The 25,984-nt window shown below is 42.8% G+C and overlaps 2 protein-coding genes and 1 long non-coding RNA gene across 8 annotated transcripts; 1 reads left to right on the top strand and 2 right to left on the bottom strand.

The window, feature by feature from the left end:
• Positions 1-1,810: 1,810 nt before the first annotated feature.
• On the bottom strand, positions 1,811-6,271 carry LOC146441666 (uncharacterized). The gene is made up of 3 exons (XR_014850012.1): positions 6,137-6,271; positions 3,247-3,391; positions 1,811-2,869 (listed from the first exon to the last, which is right to left on the bottom strand). It is a non-coding gene; the product is annotated as an uncharacterized LOC146441666 (long non-coding RNA).
• On the top strand, positions 3,377-14,869 carry ROPN1L (rhophilin associated tail protein 1 like). 5 transcript variants are annotated; one of them, XM_085052147.1, is made up of 7 exons: positions 3,377-4,726; positions 7,323-7,349; positions 8,240-8,392; positions 10,177-10,294; positions 10,466-10,627; positions 13,033-13,208; positions 14,157-14,869. In XM_085052147.1, exons 3-7 carry the CDS (start codon positions 8,262-8,264, stop codon positions 14,218-14,220), a joined length of 651 nt encoding a protein of 216 aa, XP_084908273.1. In that variant the 5' UTR covers positions 3,377-4,726; positions 7,323-7,349; positions 8,240-8,261; the 3' UTR covers positions 14,221-14,869. The 5 variants fall into 5 exon arrangements, with proteins under 5 accessions (XP_084908273.1, XP_084908271.1, XP_084908274.1 ...); XM_085052145.1 differs by lacking the exon at positions 3,377-4,726 and adding an exon at positions 6,257-6,321; XM_085052148.1 differs by lacking the exon at positions 3,377-4,726 and adding an exon at positions 6,367-6,534 and having other exon boundaries at positions 10,466-10,579.
• Positions 14,870-15,675: 806 nt separating this feature from the next.
• On the bottom strand, positions 15,676-24,246 carry SNRNP48 (small nuclear ribonucleoprotein U11/U12 subunit 48). Of its 2 annotated transcripts, none has more exons than XM_085052143.1 (9): positions 23,653-24,246; positions 23,462-23,575; positions 23,320-23,380; positions 22,462-22,536; positions 19,810-19,998; positions 18,787-18,908; positions 18,233-18,348; positions 16,874-17,035; positions 15,676-15,956 (listed from the first exon to the last, which is right to left on the bottom strand). In XM_085052143.1, the coding sequence occupies exons 1-9, from the start codon at positions 23,689-23,691 to the stop codon at positions 15,917-15,919; spliced, it is 918 nt and encodes a 305-aa protein (XP_084908269.1). In that variant the 5' UTR covers positions 23,692-24,246; the 3' UTR covers positions 15,676-15,916. The 2 variants fall into 2 exon arrangements, with proteins under 2 accessions (XP_084908269.1, XP_084908268.1); XM_085052142.1 differs by having other exon boundaries at positions 16,874-17,038; positions 23,653-24,241.
• Between the last annotated feature and the right edge of the window lie 1,738 nt (positions 24,247-25,984).

The following is a 25,984-nucleotide window of genomic DNA, read 5'->3' as shown; positions in this document are numbered from 1 at the left end:
TCAAGAAAATATTTCCTCTTCTGAGAATTCAGATGTACTTGTTGAGGCTCAGCTGGATTTTTCTGTTTGGTTGAAGGGGGTAGGTGGGTGTTGGCTTTGGGATCAGGATTTCATGAATTGAAACAGTAAAAATTTACTAAGGTTAGGTGATGGAAGCATTTAAAGGTACCAAGAAAAATTAGATAGGTTCACAACTTTAATTGTAGCCAATTTCTTATCAATATTAGAATTTTTCAGGATCTCAAGAAAAGGGATGAACCTTAACTGATGTGCTTGCACAGCACAAAGCTGTGCTGTTGTGTAAGCAACATCCTGACCTGATCCTTAGTTAGGGCGTGAAATCTTTTTTCTGTAAGTTACCAAAGTTGTTGAAAATTGTAGTATGAATTTTATATTGCACAATTACTTTTAAAAAACCAAACCCAACCAAAAAAAAAATTCTCTCCGAATTGGTCACTGTGAATTTTTATGGGAATAATATTGAGGAAGTGGTTTATCATGTACCATTTATTGCCTGAGTGGCAGGGAAATACATGTGCTATTAAACAGGCAAGGAAAAGTTACCAGATTTCTTTGCAAGAACACAGTCAAACAAGAGCCACCAAATCAAATCTGTGTTAATTCTATATGTAGATAGAGTTTTTTTGCAGTAATGTTTGGGGGTGGGTGTGGGGGTTATGTAGATAAAGAAAATACATAACAGTATCACAAAGCTTTAAGTAGCATCAAATCACATGCTTAGATTGCAGTATCTTTCCTGGACCAATGCGGGAAATGTGAATATCCATTGCAGTAATGAGAAAACCGATGGAACATTTAACTTGCTATTCAGTACATTCTCCTTCAGTATTCTGTACTTTACCATGTGTGTATATAAGTAATACTTGAGAATCTGGCAGGTGCTTTTAAACTGTCATCTCCTTTTATTGATGTTGCATCTCTGATCTGACATGCTATGAGCTAATGCAGTCCAGGCTGTGATGGTGGTAGTTCATTTTTTTGGTGTCTGGACTCATGTTCTAAGGCAGCGAGCACAAGCCAAATGCATCTGAATTTAGTGGCAGGAGGATTGGGCTGTCACTATCAGATCCATACTATTTTACAGAATTACTGTTGTCCTGATGGTTTTGAACCACAAATATTACCCTTTGGAGTGATTTATTGGGAAATTTCCAGTGAAATGAAATCATAGAAAAATCACCAAAATAGTTCTTTCATTCACTGTTGCTGATTTAATGCAAAACTGAGTATATATTCACCCCATATATTTTTGATGTGCGTAAATATTGCATTTGATTATTTACAGTGGTGTACATTGTGGGACAGATATATTTTCACAATAATAAATTCACTGGTAACATACATTCTTACTTTCACAAACAGTTCCAAAATGGTCTTGCCACTCAAATATTGCAAGCACTACTGTGCATCATGCAGAATTTGCAGTAGTGTGGTACTTGTAACTGTGTTTTTATCCAAACAAACTGGTCTTAATATTAAAATTTATTAAGAAAAAGCCTTTGTGCTGTTTCTTACTACTGGTATTTTACAAGTCATGAAAGAATAAACAAATCAGGCCAGTCATGCAATGTGAACTGCAGCTATTTTGATGTAGCTTACATTATGTGTATTTGCTTTTTTCTTATGAAAAACTGGTTTCGAATCCAACTGTTGTGCTGGCATTTGCACTGCTTTACAGATCCTAGGCAAAGTGAAGTTTGTTTCCAAAACTGTCCCTTGTGAGCTTTTCAGAAATCTCATCTCCTCATCTTATTTTTACACATTTTTGGAAAGAATGCGGAGGTTGTAGAGAACAGAAATTAAATAACAGTACTTTATAAATTGTTTTAAATTTCAATGGTTTGCCTTATTGTGTGCTGTGTACTCCTCTGGCACAGAAATGTGATAAGTAAGCATGTAAGTTAAGGGGCTGTTTCAGAGACAGACAATGAGCACTGTACCTGTGGCTTCCATCTGCGCTGGAGTGATGCAGAATGGTATGGGATTCTGTTACTTTCCAAGTGGGACAGACAGGGGTGTTTGTGTGTGTGTGTTTGTGTGTGCTCTTCCACCACAATTCATGTTGATCTTGGTCTTGAACGACGGGGCTGGCAGTATGTACTGGCTCAATTTTATCCCCCTTCGTGTGCTGAGAATCTAATGCTGTTGTTAGTTCCACAGGCCTTGACCCAAGAACTGTCAGATGGCTCTGTAGCTATCTTGTGCATATTGAAAGAACTTAATTGCAGCATGGCTTTGACTGTTTTTACACAGATTATTTTATATTGATTAAAAATAGTTATAACTCTGCATCTGTTCTGTCTCCCCCTTCTCTATTGAGTGAAGCCAAAGTTACTTGATCTTGTTTCTGAGGGCCCTTCAGTACCTGTAACTGCTTTGTGTCAGTAGCTTCCTCAGTACAATGCCAACTCCAACCTATTACGGTGCTCACATCATTTTTCAGCTGAGTGCATTAATTCTTTCCTCGCCTTCCTCTATTCTTGTGTAAAGGTGTTCATAAAAGTCTTCACAGCAGCCACACTGTTCTTCAGAGAACTGTAAAAAGCCTCACAAAGGCCTGTACTTAATACAGCACAAATGACTGGGTTTTGATTGCCTGGCATGCTGATCAGCCTAATTTTGTTTCCTTGAACTTCACTGTCCATTTTTTTAGAACAGCTAGATTGGAAAGGTTTTGCAGTTGGGTCAATGTTCTTATTCTGCTTGCCTTGGGAATAATGGCCACTGTACAGCCTGGCCAGTGAGCGAGGTTCTTGGCAGAAATTATGATACAGATAGTAAAAACATTAAACAAGGAATTGAATCTTGGTAGTATAATGGAGTTCAGGATGCAAAATGAAGCTGTTTTCTGAAACAGATGAGGAAACAACTTTTACAAACCATAATGGTAAGTTAGATCTCTCACACTCAGGAACTTCAGTTCCTAATTAGGTAACTGGAACTGAAGAATCACATCGATAACAGCAATTTTTTTTTTTTTAAGTTGGGCTTCTGGTTTTAAATTCTTCATTAAGAAGTCACTATAAATTGAGAAATGCTGTGGTGAAATCAGTTACTCAATAATGAAAAATTTTAAGAGATTGTATTTCTAGAGGTCAAATACAAAATAAACTGAATGTTTTGAGTTTATCTCTCTAAACTGAGAGATAAAGCAATGACAAGATAATTTCACAGCTCTGCACATCAGTTTTTTTGCTTATCTGCTTAACTGCTATTGTCTCTTACCTGTTGAGTAGTGGCCAACACCAAAGCTGCAGAGGCACTTTTTTTCCATATGTAAGAAGTCAAACATCTGGAGTTGCCTGGCATCAGGTGTGGGAGGAGGGGATGGTGTTTAACCTTACTTGCCTTTCAAGGGCTGTTTGTCTTCCTGGAAAAGGATGCTAGTTTTACTTAGAATTTTTTGTTGCTTACAAAAGCAAGGAACACTGCAAAGCTTTTTTATTTATATTGGATAGAGTTTCTGTATTAGAACCTAAGTAGTGCAGAGCTGCACTGGTGTGCCATCTTCAGCCAACACAAATAGCATAAGTGGCTTGCTAGAGTTAGGTAAGGAATATGATCAGTCTAAAAATACTGCTGCATTAGAATGGAGAGTACATGGGATATTTTGATTAGTGAGCAGGAGTCATGGAAGTAGGAAGCAGCGGAAATTCTATGCTATGCTGCTATATAGCAGCATTTCTGTCAGTGCTGCTATAAAGCAACAATTGCATTTGTGGATATACTTTATGTTCTTTATATACAAGACTTGGTATTATACAGTGAGGGGAAATAGTTCTAGGAAGCAGCATGGATTCATAGAAAGAGACTATTTACAAGAGCATGTTGTGACAGGACAATGGGGAGTGGCTTCAAACTGAAAGAGAGTAGGTTTAGATTAGATGTTAGGAAGACATTCTTTACTGTGAGGGTGATGAGGTTCTGGAACAGGTTGCCCAGAAAAGATGTGGATGCTCCATCTCTGGAAATGTTGAAGGCAAGGTTGGATGGAGTTCTGAGTAACCTGGTCTACTTAAAGTGCTCATGCCCGTGGCAGGAGAGTTGGAACTAGGCGATCTGTAAGGTCCAACCCAGGCCATTCTATGATTCTATGATTCTATGAAAATACATTTCATTAAATACAGAAAAAACATTCTACTTACATGCTGCTGTTTCCCATAATACAGTGTGGCAGCTTTATGCATGATTTCACTGCACTGGACCAAATTGCTGGAAGAATTGAGAGTATGACATTTACTTTTTAAGCATTTTAAGGATAGATTTGCGTGTGTGCAAGGACTGCAGATGAGAGATAATATGAAACTTGCTATTTATCAGTTATCGCTAGACACCTTCAAAAAACTGCATTGTGAAATCAATTTAATTGAATTCTATTTTGTAGGTTCCTGCAGGATAATGCTTGCTTCAAGTTTTTCTTGCTATAGTTTTCTTAAATGAGTAGATGCTTTAAAACAGCTAAAGGATTGGTATGCCATTATATGTTAGAGTTTACCATCTTAATTTACTTTCAGGAATCTGCAAAGTACTTTGAGGCCAAATAATTAGCCTGTAGCTTATGCTAAGTATTCATATTTTATGGAAAATTAAACAGTTGTTAAAATGTGTGCTTTTTGCTTTCCAGAGCCCACCATTTTATCTTGGTCCTGCATGGCCTTATATGTTCATCAGTGGGGACATGTGGATTAAAAAGGCCTACCTTCAAGTAAGATTGTGTGCTTCTGCAGTAACTGCTTGGCCTATTTCAAGCATGCAGCACCCAAGTTTCTTTGGAGCAATGGCTTGTGAAGGCTTTCTGAAGTGAATAATCCTATTACCAAGTTCATTTGAGTGCTTGGGCTATGTACAGTCCATATTAGAAGGTACAGGAGGGGTATTGCTTTGTAACCAAGAGCTGGTGTCTTTACAGAGGATGCCATTCAGGTTACCTCTGGTCCTGTTTATATCTAGAATGGAAAGAAGACTTGTAGCTGTCCACCTCTGAGGCAGAGAGGGCATTTTCATTCCTTAGCATTCTGGAGTGGTGGGAGAGTCCATGCTGCCTCATGGTGTCAATTTGGAGCAGCAGGTGCTGAGAACCAGCTGGCACTGGCTGTGCTGCTCTCGGTGGTGGCAGATCCTCAGTGGTGCTGCTGTCCTGAATGTCCAGGACTGTGGAGCCTGACCAGCAGAGGTTGCTTGTGGCTGAGCTGTCCTTGGAAGCAGCAGCTACTGCAAGTCAAGGGAATTTTGGGGGATAGATTGCCTTGTCTCCTTTTGAGTTCAGTCAGTGTTTTCTTGACATTTCATCTAAGCCAGGAAGGGAGGTGCGAGAATGCCAAAGCCAAGATGGACATGCCACCCTAACCCTGCTCACTCAGCAGGGCATCCTTGTGGCCAGGGGACATGCAGGGGCCAGCGGGCTGCAGGGAGCTCAGGCACTCAGGGACCAGTGTCCCCACCATGGGCTCTGCCAGTGATGTGGTGCAAAGATGTTCACAGAATCAATTAAGTTGGAAAAGACCTCTGAGATCAAGACTAACCTATGACTGAACACCACCCTATCAACTACACTATGGCACTTAGTGCCACATCCAGTCTTTCCTTAAACACCACCAGGGATGGTGATCCCACCACCTCCCTGGTTCGACCCTTCCACTGTCTAATCACCCCTTCTGTGAAGAAATTCTTCTTAATGTCCAACATTAATGTGGGCCTGGCACAGCTTAAGACTGTCACTGGTTGTCTGGGAGAAGATGCTCATCCTCACCTAGCTACAACCTCCTTTCAGGCAGTTGTAGAGAGCAATAATGTCACCCCTGAGACTCTTTCTCCAGGCTAAACAACCCCAGCTTCCCCAGCTGCTCCTCACAGGACTTGTGCTCCAGATCCTTCCCCAGCTTTGTCACCCTTCTCAGGACACCCTCCAGCACCTGAGTGCCCTCCCTGAATTGAGAGGACACAGGATTCGAGATGTAGCCTCACCAGGGCCGTGTACAGGGGAAGAATCACTTCCCCCATCCTGCTGACTGCACTATTGCTGATACAGGCCAGGATGCCATCGGCCTTTCTGGCCACCTGGGCACACTGCTGGCTCACGTACAGCCGCTGTACCCTCTCGCCCACTCCGACCCACCTTGCTGGCGTCCGTGAATTTGCTAATGGTAGACTCAATCCCCTCATCCATGGTTTGAATGCATTCAGAAGTTTGTCCAAAACAGGTGCTGCTCTTGCCCTTTAAAGCACGCCGCCATCAGGCTTTGCCCCTCCCTCCCTCCGTCCCTGCGCGTTGCCGGGCAGCGGGGCCGCGGAGCGGGGCAGGTGAGGGACGGTGCCCGGGCCTTCCCCGAGCCCCGGGGTGCTGGCCGGGGGAACAGGCTGGGGCCGTGCGGTGACCCTTGGGCTCCCTCCGGCCTGCGAGGGCCTTGCCGGGCCGGTGACCGCCGGCGCTGCCTCCCCACAGCTCGGGGCACCCGCGGCGCGGCCGCTTGCTGGCCTTGCCTTTGTGTCCTGAGCACCTGGGCCTGGTTGTGGGTGCGTGAAAGGGGGAAAAAAAATAAGCGCTAATAGGAAGTGAAAGTGATGAGCTGATCTGTGTTTCTAGCGAGAGTAACCCGTGATGGCGAAGGGGTGCAGAGGCTGCTGACCTGGCTCTGCTTTGCTGTGATCATGAGGTGATGAGGTGTACAGGAGGTTCCCTCTGAACATCAGGAAACCCTTTCTTCCCTGTGAGGGTGACCAAGCACTGGCACAGGTTGCTTAGGGCTGCTGTGGAGTCTCCATCCTCGGAGATACTCGAAACCCCCCCGGACATGTCTTTTTGGCAGCCTGCTCATAGGTTGGGCAGGGTGAGACCAAGTGACCTCCAAGAGGTCTCTGCCACCCTCTGCCCTTCTGCGAGACTCTGTAATTAATGGCTTCCTGTAGAAAGGCAGCTCTTGCATTGCTTTTTTTTTCCTGATTATATTTTTATTCTTTTATTTGACTGCTTTCTGAGGGTAAATGCAGACACACCTGTATTCCTTCCTCGAAGTTTTTCTGTTGTCCTGAAATCCTCAGCTTTTTTGCCTTCAGCTTCTTGGCTTGAGGTGTATTTTTGAATCATTATTGAAAGCGCATGACCAATGTGGTAATTAAATGCACACTTTGAAGTCTGTTCCTGATGCAAATTGGCTGCGTTGGAGTGATGAAGATGCTGTACCCTGTCTGCACATCTCCATAAATAAAGTTCTAAGTATGGTTTGATCCTCAAAGGAGCCTTGAGTCACAGCAGCTCCACTGCTCTGTCACTGACTTTTAATTTATGGTTTTTTCCACTACAGGAAAATTCACGTGAGAAAGCCACCTGCAGGTACTCTTATTTTTATCTTAAAATTTAAAAAAGTCTAAAGGGATAGAGGATTCTGTTACTCTGGTTTCTTTCCTGATGCTTTTGCTTTCACTGCTCCTCCTTTCTGCAAATAACTAATGGATTTTCTGATCTTGTTGCTAAATCAATTTAAGCAGGCCATAGTTTGTCCTGGAGATGATGAAGAGAGTACTCATTTCCCAGCAAATGTGCCCCATTTCTGTGATGGGAGAAGGACCATACAATGACCTACCTCTGTCCCTTCTTCTGAATCCTAAGGAACAGGGAACAAATTAGTTACATCCTGAATGAGACGAACACACCTGTAGAGCTGTATGAGCACAGTGCAATGCATGCTTGCAGCACGCATGAATGTTTTGTTCATCACTGTCATTGTTTGATGTCAAGTCTGTTGCAAGCACAAATTAGTAACGTTTTGCTAGAGCATATTTTGAATATGGAAACACAGTAGAAACTTGGTCGCCTGCATATTCTGGCATCTGTACAAAAATGCCAAGATTTTCCTTGGCATGCGGTAGTGAGTTGTCAATGTAGATAGCTTTCATGTTGGCATGTTTGGTGTGACTTGTCTGCACTGCCCATTTACAAATTTGTGTTGTGGTATATTTGAGGAGAAAAATCTGTTTCAAACTGTCTGAAGATACCTGTTAAAGTAGTAGGTCTCCTCACCCAGAGCTGTGATTGGTGCCCAAGCTCCACTGTCTTACTTGGTGTTGCCACAAAGTTAAAGTTTTTTGGAGCTGTGCAGGGCTCTGCAGCAGCCCCAGCTATAGAGTAGGACAGGAGGGAATTTGAGGATAGGCACTGTACACTCCCATGTGCACACAGTTCATTCACATTCTGCGTCTGTGAACTGCTGTTTCTTTCTTTCAGGTGCTTGTGACTGGACACCATGCCTCTTCCAGAAACCATGTTTTGTGCTCAGCAGATCAAAATCCCCCCGGAGCTACCTGATATTCTGAAGCAATTTACTAAAGCTGCTATTAGGACTCAGCCTTATGACGTTCTGCAGTGGGCAGCTGCGTAAGTACGATGTTCACATAGCAACAGAGAGCTGTACATATGGACCCTCAAAATCTCACTGCTCCTCTTTATTGTATAGTGGATGTGGCTTTGAATATTAAATAAGCACATACATTGCATACACTTCTGTGTATTCATGCAGCATGTAAGCCTTTTAAAAACAGTGTGGTACTTTATTTTCTGTTTCCTTGAGATTTAGGACCGGCTTACTTCTGAAATAGCTGGATTTCCACACAGAAAAAAAGCATCTTAATTTGATTTTTGTTATTAGTTTTTATATCTGAAAGACCAGTCCTTTCCTTTTTCTTTTTGGGTTGGGTTGGGTTGGGTTTTCTCTCATCTGAGATTTAATTCTTGAAATTTAGAGGAAAAATAGAAATTAGCTTTCAAGTTCTTAAGCTTGGTTACATTTCTTTTCTTTCTTTCTGGGAAAAGTGCATGAAAAATTGCACCTTTGAGGAGATGATCAACATAATAAATCTCTTGCTATAAAGTTGATTTAGATGTTTAAATTAAATTAAATGTTTCTTCTTTAACTTCTATTTTTTTTCCTTTTACCTCAACTGCTCACTATAATTTTTTTCTGTCCTGTGGTTTGTGGGCAAGCTCTTGAAAGGTATCTGTGAGATGTTCTCAGCTGGGGGAATAGGAGAATGTCTGTACTGTGTGCATGAAGGGAGGGAAGGCTGTTAACAAAGCTAAACTGGAGTCTGGCTTGTCTGTTAAAATGAAAATAATCTGAAGAAACAGCTGCAGTGTTGGAGAAAGCCAGCAGCACCATTTTAAAATGGTGTGGCATTTCTTAGTGATGTGATGGAGGTGGGGTGCAGCCTACTTCTGTAGCTGGAGCCTGCTGAGACGGGGGGGCTAGTGACAGCAGGGGCAGCGTGGCACTGCCAAGGCCATGCCACCGCCCCAGACCTCTCCCCCAGAGGGAGGAGCCCCCCGGCTGCTGCTGATCGCACATCCCTCTTTCTGGAATGTGTTCCGGTGTAAGAGCACTCAAGCGGAGGAGCAAGATATGCCCGTGGGAGACACACAAAGCAGAGCAAGGCTGTAGCTTCACACGTGCTGCTGGTGTTGTAGTGCTTGTCCCTGTGAAGAATGAGGTGGGGAAAGGGATCTGGCTGAAAAATAGCCCAGGTGTTACATGTATATACATACTGTGCTTCTATTGCTATGCAATCACACCAATTCAGTTCTGCAGTGCTGCTAGCTGCGCTATTTGGCAGGTATTTGCACAGTTAAAATTAGACACACCTAAATGAAAACTGGGTTTTCTTGGCACAATTCAGATTGCTGGCCAGTTAATGCAGAGGCAGTTGTTCTTCAGGTTGTGGCAGCCTGGTAATTAAAAGGATGTGCGTCTAATGCCCTTTATGCTCTACTCTTAAATTTTATTGTGGAGTGGACAGAAATAGCAGAAGTGCTGATGAGAGAGTTGCAGTGTGAATAGGCAGATGTACATTTTGGGTAGTGCATGAAGGGAATGTTAAACAGATGAGTCCTCAGGTTCATCAATCAAAAGTGCTGAGTATATCATGCACAAAGTTAAATACCTTAAGAATTATTAGAGTGTCATGAAAAGGAGCACGTGAAGTCTAAAGTTTGTGGTTTCTGGGCACAGGGAAATGGGGGTTGTGCATGTGGGCAGCTTGCCAAGTGCTGCTGCTCCTGTGGGGGAGCCTGCAGATTCTTAGACTGAACTGTAAGAGCATTTACTTCTGTGCAGTTTGTAATGGCCATGGGCATTGAGATGTGTTGCTCTTCTCTCATTCACTTAGGTATTTTTCAGCCTTGTCTAAAGGTGAACCCCTTCCTGTGAAGGAGAGGATTGAAATGCCTTTACCAACAAAGAAAACAGGTTTGACCCCAGGACTCCTTAAAGTCTTGCACAAACAGGTACAAGCTGTTCTTTATCAAATGTTTGATGCTGCTGAGGAATGCTGATGTATTGAGATGGTTGGAGAGAGAGACTCTCAAGTATTTGAAGTATTTTGGGGAAGCACTGTATTTCTTAAATTCATTCTGGTTTTTGGAGTTCTTATTGTGGTACCATGATTTCGTTCAAAGCTTTCTTCCCAAGGCACGGTGGCTGTTGCAGACCTGAGGGGAAAATGGAAGCATTTGGGCTTGCCAGAGGAGCAGCTGGAAACTATCCTGAAATTGGACAAGTTTGATGACAAGGTGGAATGGATGAAGTTTCTGGCACTTGGGTGCAGCGTGCTTGGTGGGGTACGTTCACAGCAGGAGCCCTCATATCCAAACACAAGTGGTTGCCTAGGATCATATACAAGATAGGCCATAGAACAATTAATGTAGATGGATTTGGGGAGTGGTGATTGCTTTTGCTTTTGCAGCAGCTGGCAAAGTGGCTTGCGTGTTTGCTTCTGATGCAAATCAGATTTTGGTCAGGGGAACTTACCCAGAAGAATGGCTAAGTCCTCTGTTTACAGGAGTGGCAGTAGAAGAACAAGCATGTCTGCAGAGAGCTCATGCCATGTGAGACAGGATGATAGAGGAATGATGCTGATGGCATCAATGTAAATGTCTATGGAGGAGAACTGGAGGGAGAAATTAAAGAACCAATTTGTAATTGATTGTGTAGCCAATTAAATTTTCACAGCAGCAGTTAATGTTACTAAATCTACACTTAATTCTTTTAACGTCAGTAATAAAATCTCAGCAGAGCATTTCAACAGAAGGAAAGATTATAAAATGCATTAAGCTGATGTTCTTAGGATGCATAATACTTTTAATGATTTCTACAGTAGGGAAGAAGAGGTACTAAAAAGAAAATACATACAAAACAATATTTTGTGAATGTTGCAATATCTGCAAACCCTGAATGTTGACCTGGCCTGGTGATGCAATTGTGTGTGTATATATGTCTATATTTATTTGTGTTATTTTCAGTTGTGTATTTCTTCATTCCATTCTTCCTCCCAAAATGATCTTGTAGTTTGGGCTCTTTTCTTCACTTAAAAATAGTAACAGCAACATTACTTATCTAAAAAACACCAACTTCCTTCCCCGCCCCAAAAAAACCCCCCAAAAAACCAAAACCAAAAATGGAGTCACAGGAGCATCATTCTGATGGAGCTAGTCAGACTAAATTTACCTCCATCTCACCACCTTTTTGGATATTAAGTGAATTATTTGATTTCAGTACTGCTTAATGAAACCTAAACTTCTGTTTCTTAAACCAGAGAGAAAGACACACACAAGAAATTTACATTTCCTGCAGCTGTAAATTGTGTTCACACTCAAACAGGGTCACAGCTGAGATACAAGAGTAGACAAGTATGAGCTTCTTAGGAGCACCAGTCTGAATTATCTTTTTTGTAAAGCACCAAAGTGTTTTCACAAAAGCCTTGGAGAAATGACCACACAGGTAGCCTGTTAAATTGTCTTTCAAAGGTGGCAGAATGGTTATGAATAACTTTGCTGTTTTGTGGGGGAGAGACAGTGGCAGTTTGGGGTGGCAGGACCAGAAAGGGCAGTAGAGGGGTAGCCAAATGCAAAATATAGGGTTGGCCATCACAGAGTCAACTGCCTCTGTTTTCCCTGAGAAGCCTCCCAAGGGAGGAGATACATTAAGTAAAATTGTTAAAGGGTTGTAAGATGACACTTCTCTGGCCTGTGTTCTAGACCTTAAACAGATACTGCATTTATTTTAAGTATTGTCATTCTACTGTTAGGAAATTTTTGCATAGTCATTGCTTGCTTGTTAATGAATATCTAAGAGTAAATTTTGAAAAAGTTGCAGTAAAAAATATTACAACTTGGGTTACAGAAGGCCTGTGTGGGTTTGATTTTGTGCTTTGATTTTGTGTTTCTTTAATGGCATCCAACTTACCTTTGACTGAATGAAACCAATGCTGAATTTTTCCACACTTTCCCCCTTATAGCTCAGCATGCATAGGGCACTGGATTATCAATACCATATTAAATAAAGGATTTTTTCAAAGTATATTTTGAACTAATAATTTGAGGCATGTTTTTTAAAGGTAACTCGGATGTTACTGGCCTTTGACTAAACTGAAATATTCTTTAAATGCTTTTTGCCTCAGTGGTTTTTCTACTAACTACTAAAACGGAACTTGCATAAGATAGGGGAAACAGTAAATATCAGCTAAAACATAATCTAAAAATTATATGATATAATATCATAATAAAATCATCAAACCCATATTCATTTTCTGGGGGTTGTAGATTTGTCTGTCTGAACTGCTGCTGAGAATTCGTTTAGAACCATCGAGATAATACACACACACACACACACACACACACACACACACAAATATTGCTCACCAGATCCAGTGGTGTTGGAGCTTTTACATTAACAGAACAGAGCAATTTGGCCCAATTGGAGACAGAGCTCAGATCATCCTATGCAATCTTTAATCATCACAAGATTCTGGTAATTTTTACTCTTGTCTCTACTAGAACTACAGTAATTGTTTCCATCATTGCACTAGAGAGTAAATTCGGGGTTGAAAGCTAGGCAATGGTGATAATACCTTCGTCTCATTTACCCTCAATTTTAATGGCTTATAATGTGGATTTTGTCACGGTATGCAAAGGATGTTGATGGCTCTGATAGTTTTCCTTTCCTTTCTTGCCGGAACCCCCTGCAGTCCTTACTGAGTTCAATGAAACAGGCCTGCGAAATCTTAACACGTGACCCAGAAGGTGGAGCAGCTCGAATTCCCTTTGAAACATTCTCATTCATTTATACATATTTGGTCAGTATTGATGGAGAGATATCCAAGACAGAAACTGAAGTATTTCTCCAAGAAATTAAAGAAAAAGCGTAAGTAAAAATCCGTGCATGGAATTTCAATGTATCAATTGCCTCTGGCTTCTCCATGAGTCTTTAATTTTAGAAGAATAGTATATCTTCACCTTGGGCAATAGTCACGATGACAGGAGTAGGGTTGACTAAGGTTGCATCAAAAGCTGTTTTTTATCAACTTCAGTGTTTGTGCTGTTAAAAGATAAATTCTTATTTATCCATTTTTCTCTGAAATATTGAAGTCACTGTCTGGTGGTATAATTTCCCTGTAGGAAACTATTATATACAGGCACGTATCATCTGCATATTATTGGTTCTGGAACCAGCAGCATCTTCTGGACTGTTTTTTATTTAACACAGATCATAAACCAGAGGCTGGGAATTCTCTCATTGTATTCATAGTCACACACAGGTCACACAAAATGCACTTTGATCAATTAAAAAAGATCTGTAACAGGCTTGTCCTCTGAGTGCTGCCTACGTAGCATGTTTGCATAGATACTTAACTCTTCCTACCATCTATCTGGAATTGTTCTTTCTGTGCATAGTGGGGCTGACACATGACCCCAGAGACACTACCACCATTGCTGCTGGGCTCAGCCCTGAACAGCAGTGGGTTTGTCTTGGAGCTGTCTTGGCTCTGTTGAACATGGGGGAAGCTTCTCTCAGAGGCTCACAGAAGACACCACTGTGGTGCCCACTTCCCCCAAAAAACATTGCCACGCAAACTCTATACACTGTCTTAGATTGCCACCAGCTCCAAGTTCATAGGAGCTCCAAAACAAGAGCATACAAATTAACTGTTCCATCATTAGTTACCAGATTGATGACTTTTAGTAAGAACCACTTTTTAATCACACCCTTTTTGCTTGGAATTCATATAGCTGTAAATTGTATCTTGTCCAATACACTAGGATTTACCATGTAAAAGTGTCGTTTTAAAACATTTGGTTTATTCCTTTCCAGGGACAAACACTCTGGCATGGTGCTGATCAGACACTTCCTGCCATACTCCTTCATATTTTATTGATCAACCCTACTCTTCAGCATGAGAGGAAAAAAAAAGGAAGGAATAAATAAGTTCAAGAAACCAATTTGTGTTCAAAATACTACAATTTGCACATTTCAGAACAACATGACCCTCTTCTCCGGTATTTCCTTTTCTTTGTTGTACTCTTGAGATGGCCCTTCAGGGGATATTAATTGAATACATGGTTATACTGTTCTGCCTCTCCAGTACTGATGGACACTCCTAGGGAGCGACCCCTTCACTCATCTGCTTACATTGAGCAAAAGCTGTTTTGTTGCAGAGCTTCCTGCCTACACTTGTGACTGTTACGTGAAACATGGAATTCAGTTGGGACTGGGCAGCTATAACTGGAGCATTTCTCATTACACTTCTTGTAGCACTGACTTCATTTTGACTCTTGTGAAAATACAGCTGGTCGTTGGACTGCCTTGTCTGCCTGGACATCCTCTGTCTAAACAAACCGTTTTACCAAGCCTTACTGAAAGAACTTAACAAGAGCCCTGTGGCTGAGCTGGTAGACAAAACCAACGCAAGAAAGGACTGCAATGGTTCCATATTGTTTTCCCTCTAATTAGAACCTTTCAGAACTGAAATATCTTTTTTCGTTCTTAGATAAACTTGTCAAATTAAAGATCTGCTTTAAAATGTGCCTTGTTTTCTGACAGAAAAAGCTACCGTGTTTGTCACGTAGATGAGAAATACCTGACACAGAGTTGTTTGGTTGGACTGCTGTAGCAGGTATAGAAGCCTAAATCCATCAGAATTAAACCACATATTTAGTGACAGATAATCACACTTAATTGCAGAAACAACTGAGGTATGAAAGAGGATACTAGTGGCCACAGTAAAACTGGAAAGATTCCCTTTGATTGAGAAAGCCAAAACCAGGAGCAACATGGAGTGCCCTCTCCTGGCACATTGATCAAACAGAAGTATTTTAGGAAAGGTGCCTCTGAAATACAGAATTTGTCTGTTAGTCTACCGGATGGGAAATCTTCCTAGTTACTGCTAGAAGGAGATGCACCTGGTGTTTGAATATGGTACTCAGCAATATTCCAAGTGCCCTTGGTGCCTCCCCCCTAGCTTCTGTGGAGAGCTACATTCTCATCACCTTTGCCAGATGATACTGACCCAAATTTTCTTCAAGCATGAGCTTGGGAATGCTAACTTTGGTGTTATTGTCCATTTAACACCAGCTGCAGTTGAAGATGTCTTAGCCTGTTGGAGAACTCTGCAATCTGCCCTCTGGTCCATGCTGTAATTAGGCGATGTCACCCAGAGGTGACAGTGTTAGGTAGGAAGGGAGCTCTCTTCGTGCCTTCCCTGTTTGTAAATGATCCTGGACCCCAGGGATTAGCTCTCTTCTATCTCCACTACCTGTGGGCCAGAAAGGCCAGTAAGTACAATCTCTCGTAGATTTTATTCTTCAGCCTTGTCAGACAAAACTCAAACACATGAGAAATCAATATAATTTATTAATACATGTATGAATGCTACAGGTTTACGTATTTTCTGAAATACACTGCTTCCATCCTGACAAACCTTTACACTTTTTTGTCTCCAAGCAGCACAGGTGTGATGCAACACCACTATTATGTGCACACTTTGACTGTCTCGGGCAAAACAGCAGTAACAATAGTTCTTGTGCAAGTAATATTTTGAACAGCTGACAAACAAAATCATCAGGTTCTTGTTTCTACTTTCTTCTTTTATGGCTGTGATACTTGTCTTCCTCCCTGAAACAAAAGCACAAACATTGTGTGGGCTGTTAGGCTCAGTGTCAGAGTCTGAAGAGAAAAAAAACAACTTGGAAAATGGAAGGTTCTCATTAAATGTAGTCATGTCCTCCTCTAAGGAAAGAGAGTAAACTGCTTTAAGACAGTTTATTTTCCATGCTGCCTTAATCCAAGCCCTGTCATGCAGTGTGAGAGTGGCAATTAGTTTAGGATGAATGGAATCATGGTGCAATGAAGCCAGCTCTGAGACAAGCCATCATTGCCATCCACACAGTTATGTAATGCATTTACCAGAAACATGAAGGACAAGGCAGCATTTCTTCTGCATAACAATCCTCATCTCTGCTCAAACACAGGTCCCACACACTGTGGTCCTGCAGATATAAATACGTCCTTTTTGATGGTATTAGAAGGTGTGGCCTAGATTTGTTTTCTTTTGCTAAATTGTATGTCCAGAAGTACTGAAGAGCAACAGCACTATTTTGAAGTATCTAATATGGAAAGGCTAGTGCATGCATATTAGTGAAACAATCATATTTATTAAGGTCTAGAGCAAACTGGGGCAGAAATCAGCATTAGACATGACAAGCACTTAGTTGTGGGTAAGCCCATTTAACCATGTTCGTCAAGGAGTAAAATAAATTACAGTACTGTTGCAGTCCTGCAGCATGATGTTGGAAGTGCCGCTTTTCAGATGTGAGAATAAATTCTGAAGCCTGGATCACAGTTTATGATCTCACAGCATGTTTTGTTCAGTATTAGTAACCTCGTGCAACTGGCTTATCATATTGCACATGAGATGAGTCTAGCCTTTTAAGTGGACTAGATATTCTCAACCTCTGCACTACATTCTCACAGACAGTATCTACAGCTGCGTGATTCAGAAGCAGGAGTAAGCTGTCATTATTTCTGCTCACCTCTCTCTTTTTCTCCGGGAGTCTCTGTCTTTGCCTCTCTCACGACTCCTCCTTCGTTTGCTTGGACTCCTGCTGCTGTCTCTCCTGTGTCTCGTGCATTCTGTATCCTTACTGCTTCCCCCAGACTGCCGGGAGTCCACTGAAGCTGACCGTCTGTCTTCCCTTCTGAAAAAAAAGCTTATTGATTTTAATCAATACAAATAGTTTCAGTCACTGTTTTCAGTACCAATTTTGTTATATAATGACCTACTAACAATGTAAGACAGAGGAAATACCTTTTATCTCTAAGAAGCACAATACCTCCCAAAAGAGGCACAAAGTCCATGCTCTTACATGTGCATATCTCAGCACACTATTTAATCCAATCATTTCTTTCAAGCACTGCTCCTCAGGCTTAACACCTCTGCTTGTGAAACAGGAGGCAGTAGAAGGGGTTTGCTCTGTTTTGTTTTAAATCTTAACTCCTCAACCACCTGCCTTAATCTGCAACCTACAGGTGGAGAACCCAAGTCCTGATGTCACAAAATCACAGAATTGTTACGGTTGGAAGGGACATCCTGAGATCATCTACCCCACTCCCCTTGCCAAGACAGGGTCACCTAGAGCAGGTTACACAGGAATGTGTTCACGTGAGTTTTGAATGTCTCCAGAGAGGACAACAACCACCCCAGGCAGCCTGTTCCAGTGCTCTGCCACCCATTCATCTTCATTTTAATTCTGAGAACAGTGTCACTGTCTAGTTTGTTTCAAAAATATTCTCCTCTCAAATATCTGCTGAAGAGGCACAAATAGGCTATCACTCGATCATGATTCCATGTTTACTTCAGTGACAAATGTTTGGAAGGGTGTGCAGTGTTTCTTGACACAGCAGAAATACACATAGCTAAAACATACTCCCAATTAGCACAGCAGCATTTGCAGGGATAAGAACTGTAAAGCTGCCTCATATTTACTATGTTATGGAAACCTTTACTCTGAGGTGTAATATATCTACATGTCATGTGCTAGGGAAGGGTAAGAAATTGTCTACTTGTAATTTCAAGTGTCCTTCTGTACCCAGCTACAATATATATACACATTTGGGCATAGAGGAAGCACTACTCATCCCCCAGCTCCACCAGAAACTACCTGTTCAGCTGAATCACTTGCAAACTAACCTACTTAGTTCTGAAAGAAAGATACTTATTAATATTTCCCCATCCTTCATGCAGGCAGAGCTTTTTTAGCAAGACTTAATAGAATTAGTATAAAATAAACTGCGTATGACTCAGATAAGGTTGGTATGTGCTATTAGAAGAAGGTGATAAGATAAAATTACAATCTGCTCCTTGCCCGAAGAATCTGTCAGCTGTGGCATACCTTCCTGAAGATTTTGACTTCCCTCCTTCACATATCTCTGCATTATCCAACCTGTTCTCCTCCTGCCACTGATTGCTGAGCTCTTCCATATGCACACCAATCACATCCCGAATCACCTGGAGATTAAGATATGTTAAAAATAAACATGTCATGGTAGGGCTCAAACTAGCACTAGGCAAACGGTAAACATCTCAAAAAAACCCAAACCCCACAAAAATCTCCCCCAAAACCTTATACATCAGATGTCTGAATGGAAAATCTTTTTTGCAGAAACATGTTTTAGCATAAATTTAAATAGCACCATTTTATGATAGTGAGCAATATCTTGCTGGCATTTTCACATCCAAAACTTACTTATCAGTTAGAAATGTCCATTATTTGTAACTTGCTGCAACAAACCAAAAACATTCCTCTGTGGTTTGCAACAATAATAAAGCAGGGTACAAGAAGCAGAGAAAGACACATATTCTTTATCTTTGAAAGAGTATAGAATTGTTTATCCTGATATGTAATAAGCACTTCTGTGCAAAAAAGCCTTTATTTTCAGATCTCACCTCAGTGTAGGACTTCTTTGTTATATGAACATTCTTAGCTCTGTATGACTGCCGCCGCCTTTTGTAATCTCGCATTTCAGCCAGAATTTCCAGATGGGACTTTGGACCTTTCTGACTATCATCTAGCAAAAAGTTGGGAGTAAAACAAATGGTCATTAGCAAGACATTAGCATCTGCAGGTATGCAGGCCTCGTACGTTCAGGAACATAAAATATATTGTGTTCTTTCTCAAGTTTCTCCTGCACTTAGTAATTATGGTGAATTTATCTCAAGCTTCTACACACAACTAAAAAGCCACCAAGCAAATGCTATTATGTGATTTGAATCTCCGAACCATGATCCACACCAATTCATGGGCTTGTAATTTGGTCAAATGCCTTTAAATACAGGCCATCATTTCAAAGCTAGTATTACAGTAAGAAATAGAATGAGAAAGCCAGATTCTGTAAAAAATGTACCTGCATAGATGACAAGCACTGTCTCACCTCCCAGGCACAGCAGGGCCCCACAGGGTGACACAGATGCTTTTGCTGTACTTGGTACAGTTACAAACTGCCATGACTCAATGGGGATGAGGGGCCCTGGACCAATACACCAAAATGTATTGCTCAAGAGCTCCACCTGGACGACTGCCAACCTCTCCTGTTCAGCTTTTATTCTTAAGTGATCTTTAATTTCATCATCTCTTACATCAAATAGTCGTTCTGAGCTGCACAGCACGTTGGCAGCATTAAGCAACCTGAAGTCAGCTGCAACAAAGATAGAAGATCCATCCACTGACATACACACAATACATGTGCCAAGAGCAGAGCAGTGAGACTTTCCCAGAAGGAAAATATCATAAAAGACATCAAACAAGCATTTTCTGATGCCAGGTCTTTGCTGTGGCTTTTAAAAACACTATGCTCTCCACAAAAAAAAAAAAAAATAGCACAACCAATTATGTCTGGCTTTTCAAACTCATGTAACTGGACAAACTGAAAGCTCTGGGCCATAAATTCAACGACAGATCATTCTTCAAACCTTGGGTGATTTTCGCTGCTAAATCCACAAAGAGATCACTGTCATTTTCCATTGTCTGGGATCTAGACCTCTGTTTCTTTGTTTCCTCAACAACGTAATCATAAAGAGCGAGGCGGTCAGCTTGAGTCAGGTCACAGGTGAAACGCTTGTGGTTTTGTGGAACTTCTACAGGCAGTAATGAGTAAGATCCTGGAGGTTGGACAGAAAGCTGTTATTTGTAAAATAGTGTAATTATGCAGGAAAACACCAAGAAGCTCAACAAACAATGCAGTAAACTCCCATGCTGTTTTCATCCTTTCCCTATGTATCTGTAAGAAGTTTCAACCTTCTTAATTTGAAAAGATAAAAACTGCTCAAAGATCCCTCCCAAATCCCTTGCACGCCCCACACAGCCTGGATAACCCCTCTTGACTGCTTACACAGACACAGGTTTTCATATGCCACGAAGGAACTCTACTAAATTGGATCAAAATGACACTGTAATTTCCCATGAATTTCAGCTCTTGGCTTACAAGCTAAATCACGAGAGGTTGCAGCTCTACCTTGTGGGTTTATCTTACTCCTAAAATAATGTGTGAAGTACTATCTGCAAAACACCTGTTCTGCCAACAAGAATGAAAGCTTCTAGGAGACTAGATAACTGAGCACTGTGTGAATCAGTCTCACTCACACTGTGACGTTCTCTACAGAGCTTTTATAATAGACTGCCACAGGAATTTATAGCTAGAAGGACTACAAAGGCACTTTCAAAGTGCTCCAGAGATCAGGTCAGATAACTGACCTAAAGTTATGGAAACAAACACACTCCTCTTTCCCTGAACTGTTAGCCTGGTACTCATTTTTCCCATTGCCCAGTTAAAACACATATGCCTCCAAACAAATAAATCCATTCTCAATCCATTCCAACAGCTGTCATATGACTTCCCTAAAGGAAGATGCAATACTCTAGGGCATTGCCTGCAAGAAAGCATTTTAGTCAAATTTTCAAAATTTGACTAAATTCAAATTTGACAAAATTCAATTTTCCAGCAACCATTGACCTGACCTCCATAATCCTGCTTCCCCCAACATAATCCCACACATCTCCAAGCAGACAAAAGAGCCAACATGTTAGAAGGGTGTATGCAACATGCTTCACAACAGCAAACCTAGAGCTTCTCCACATTATTCAGCTCTTAATGGAAGCTGGGCAATCTTTCACATCCTGCTTGCACTAAACACACCAAAGAGGAACCACAATAACTCTACAAACAAACCTAAAATACAATATTTCATCATTACTGTACATGGAACCTCAACCAGAACTGTTCTAACATGAACAAACAGATTTAAACACAAAAACTTGAATTCTACTTTTAAAACACATTGTTCTTACAGGGTCACAGAAGTCCATAAAAACACGCTGATAATTGCATGCTTGTGATTTTACAAGAATTACACAACTTGTGATTAAGACCAGCTTTCCTGTTCTACAATATAGCTATGATAATATTCTAAATATGGTTAGAATTGACAAAGAAAGAAAACAAAGAAAATCACTTCCTTTGATACAGTAAGTCAAAAGGAAATTTACAATAAAAATTATTTTCATTTGTTTCTGTTGCCAAAGACTTTAAGTTGAACAAACAATTGCAAGTCAGTAAATGTTACAATAGGCCAAGTTGCCCCAATGAAAACCACCAATCCAGTTTCACTGTTATCCTCAGGGAAAGGCAAGTTTGCAGGGAAATCTGGGCAGTGAACACTGGCATCTAGTGGCTCACTGGTGCACATTTGCAATGAACCACTTCACACAGGGTTTATCTGTTGCTTCTCTACTTGGATGTGCTTGTGTCAAAATTAATGAGTTCCAACTTCCTTACAGAGGGGAATGCACCCAACGTGCTCAAAATACAGTGCTCATTCCAGGAAATTTCCTTCCCAACCAACTGTTCATTAAGCCTGTATTTGCTATGCCAGAGAAACAAAGACAACATAAAAAACTGTGTCCAAGCAAGTGCTGCTGTATTTCACTCTCAGAAAAGCTGGACAAATGCACTTTTCCTTCTGCCCATATATGTTTAACAAATCAAAGTCTACAGAGAGCAAATGCTGTATCTTTCAGGTGTTGCAGTAATTTCTCCATCACACACTAAAACTCTACAGATTCCGTAGGTAGCCCTATTCTTCTACTTTGTCTAAATCTGAGCCCTCAAAGACTCTCTGTCCAAGCCTGGTCCCTTGGCTTGCCAAAAACCCACAGAAAAAAAGAAATGTAAGGGAATTACTGAGCTTGCAACAGTGACAAAGGACAACATCACATCTGCAGATGTGCTAGCATAGTTCTTACACAGCTTCTTAGGTCAGTCTTGAAACAGTCCAACATAGTAATACACATGTCGCTTGATTTTTCCAGTCCTGAAGATAACAGAGGTATGAGCACAACAGACTCAAAGTCTCTCATCTGGTTGCCCCAAGTATAGAAAGTAGTCATGCTCCAAGATATGCAGGGGAAGGAATGTTAAAAATTAATAAAGTGAAATCCCTCACAAGTCAGTAAATCACTTCTCACAGCAGCTCTCACTGGAATGAAGGAAGCAGCAATGAAGAAGACATGAGCAGTTCTACACAGAAGAGGTGGTGAAGTCACCTTGGTATTTGCTTGCTCCTTACCTTCGCAGTAGCCTGCACCTTCCTTTGCATTTTGAGCTCTAGCCTGCTTAACAATGTGGAACTGTAGATCTTTATCTGCAAGCAGAGAAGAAAATAAAATCATAGAATATTTACATCAAGTAAATATTCCCCAATATTGGCTTTATTCCCCAATCTCTATTATGAGACTTACGGTATGGTGCAAAACATCATAGTTTTATTCATGTGTAAGGGGACATTTGAACTAAAAATGTAATTTTCATCTATTCCGTTTTTTAAATGAGGGGAGAAAATTAAGGAAAAAAATATTTCTGAATTACAAGGATATGGAAAAAGAAATGTATATTGCTCTGCTTTATGCCCAAATTCTACGGACAGTTTCCCCACCTTCTAAGCATGCATTTTAATATACTTTCTGCATTTGATGCAAGAGTGGGGACTGAGAACACAGGAAGAAATTCCTAAGAGGAAAAAACAGATCCTCCTTGCATTTTAAAATGAAAATATAAAAGCGACCTACAGAGTAGTACTACACAGTGACAGACGCATAAAAACGGTAAATTAAGGCAAACTGCAAATTACAACTTGAGCAAATAAACCTACTGATGGAAACACTCAAGGTTTTCAGGACGCCTTGAGGAGTTTACTGCTGAGAAAGCAGTGGGATGTGCTGCCGTGAGGAGCCGGCAGCTCTGTTCCTCCGGGGATCTCCCCTCAGACCCTCATCCTGTCCCCTCTCAGGATCTCCCCTCAGCCCCTCATCCTGTCCCCTCTCAGGATCTCCCCTCAGCCCCTCACCCTCTGCCCCTCCCCCGTGGTCTCTCCTCAGCCCCAGCCGTGTATGTCGCCCCGTCAGGCGGAGCCCCCGCTGCCGCTCACCCATGGCCACGGTGGGAACTTTCAGGCTTTCGTAGAAAAAGCTGGAGTCGTACATCTCGGCCTGCGGGACCAAAGGGCTCGGTCAAGGCCCGGGGCCGCCGAGCGCCCGCCCCGCGCCCCGCTTCCCGAGCCGGGCTCCCACCTCCTCCTCGGCGGAGTATCCCATCTTGCGGAGCCGGCAGGAGGCCGCGTGCCTCTCCAGCGACGCGCGGGGGACGCGGTGATGGACGTCGTAGGGACACGGCACCCACTCCACCTGCGAGGGGACACAGGTCAGCGCCGCCCCGCCGCCCAGCCCCGCGCAACCCCGCGCAGCCCCGCCGCCTCACCCACCGGGTCCCCGCCGAGCCACACGGCGCTGGGCGCCGCCATTGCTGCGCCGGGCGGCCCCGTGACGGAGCTGGGCGGAGCGGCGCCACGATCGCTGAGGGAGGGGCCGGCACCGAGCTGAGCAGGGTTGGAGCGAAACTCTGCCTTTTATTTTGTAAATGAGTAGCCGGTAGCTGGAGAATTATGACTAAGCAGTTGCATTGTTAGCCTCGGATGCTTGGTTAGTCTTTCAAAGAATAGGGAAGGCAATGCCAAGATGGATGGGCTGTCCGGACGAGAGGCTCCAGGAGCGGAGTCAGCGGGGCTGAGCTGTAACTGGGCAATGGTAATCCCGGCAGTGGGCGATCGCCACCACCGACTCATCGGCCACCTGCTGAGAACGGCCGCCAGGCTCAGGGGGGAAGGACCGCGTCTGCCGACTGATTAACACGAGAAGCGACAGACAACCAGCAAATGGGGGTTGAGTCGCAATTAATACAAAAGTTACGTAATTTGCAACCAATGAGTGCTGATGTCCTTGCTTGTTGAAATGTGTAAATAGCGTGAAGTTTTGATGCTCGGTGAGCCAGCCTTGCGCGGTCACGCCCAGCTCCCTGCTTGGCGCGAACGGGAGCAAACGCCGGGAATGGGGGTTGGAACAAACGCTGGGAATGGGGGTTGGAACAAACGCTGGGAATGGGGGTTGGAACAAACCCTGGGAATGGGGGTTGGAACAAACGCCGGGAATGGGGGTTGGAACAAACGCCGGGGGCGCCGCGGTGCTGAGGGGCGCGGGCGCCGTCTGCCGGCGGGAGGCCGCGGGGACAGCCCAGCCCAGCCCCGCCCCGCCCGGGAGGGGCCGCGCTCCGCTCCCTGGAATTGCGCTCAGGGGCTGCGTCCCGTCCCTGAGGGACAGCCGGCTTTCCCTTCAGTATACCCGGGCCTGAATTGCTCGCCAGCTTTAGCAAGGGTTGTTCTCGTGAGCGCAGGGCGTGCCTGGCTGGGCGCTGCAGAGACCCCGATCGCGGCGGGGCAGGGGGAGCATCAGCCCGCCCGGACCATGGAGCCCCTGAGCCCGGTTCCCTCTTGCAACGCGAGGAGAGCGGTGAGAGACGGCAGCAAGCCCTCCAGCAGGCTCCTGCCGCAGGATGCCTGAGAGGAGCCCTAAGGAGCAGGATGTGCACTGGTTTGTCCCCTCGTGGAGCACGGGGTGCTGTCGGTGTGTGGGGAGATGCGTGTCTGCACAGGGAAAGCCCAGGATTCCTGTCCAGTACTTAGCCTCAATTCCGAGAGCATTTCCCCGAGGGACTGAGGGAGCAATAGGACTCAATCAGACTGTAAGGCAGGATGAGGAAAGAAGGACTATCTTCAGGGATAAATTTCACATGATTGACATTTGTGCTTGCCTATTTCTGTCGTCTATGTAAAAAGCATACATGACTAGAAGGAAGAGTGAGTCTGTCGAGGCAGAGTGGGGGAGAGAGGCAGCATGACAGATGTAGCTGCCAGGATGACTTTCGTACATCTGCTTTTCGTTAGCAGATTACAGCCCTTTCCTGCACAACGAATTTGAGACTCAGCTGCGATTTTTAGCCCTTTGTGAGATTTGCTGTCTCTAGCTACGTTTGCCTGGGGATCTTTGACATCACGTGACACAAGATACTTGCAGTGAAGACTTCCCAGCTGCCCTTGCATTTTCATCTATGCTGTACTGAGGTACATTGGATAACACTAGCACATTTTATCAAAAGTATTAGGAACAGCTCTGCGAAAATGCTCTGACCATCTCCACTGGAAAACGCCATTTCTTCAAAATTATGGAAGTGAAGTTCAACAAAGTATCCAAGCAAATTTTTTTAAAGACTAAAGATTAAACAACAATTTGATTTTGTTTACTTATAAATCAAATCGATAGGAATCAATAGTTGTTTTGTTCTGGTAAACAACAACATTTTGAATTATTAAAAATTATCTTAGGGGTTTCCTTTCCTTGGAAAAAACCCCATTCCTGTTATCATTAAACAATCATGTGGCTACAGACTTTCTAGGAGCAAACTGACTGGATGGGAGGCAAAGATCATCGGCTTACAAAAGTTCATAGCACCACTTTTCCTTCCAGGCAATATCACACTTACATTGCCTTGCTATCAAGTAAAGAGTGGGATTGTCACAGTCTTTCAGCTAAAACTCTTTCCCAGTTGTTGTCTCCAGTCTGTGGCACACCCTCTTCTGTGCCCAGCACTGTGGTGCTGCTGCCCAACAGTGCTGTGACTTTGTCATCAGAGTGGTTAATAATGTAAATTCAACACATCTCAGTCTCGTGATCCTTTCTGAGAAGGAGAGAGGAAACTCCACA

This window comes from Lichenostomus cassidix, chromosome 2 (assembly GCF_008360975.1).
Source record: "Lichenostomus cassidix isolate B80296 chromosome 2, HeHo_3.0, whole genome shotgun sequence".
In the NCBI taxonomy this organism is placed as follows: Eukaryota; Metazoa; Chordata; class Aves; order Passeriformes; family Meliphagidae; genus Lichenostomus; species Lichenostomus cassidix.
This window is presented reverse-complemented; position numbering and strand designations above follow the sequence as displayed.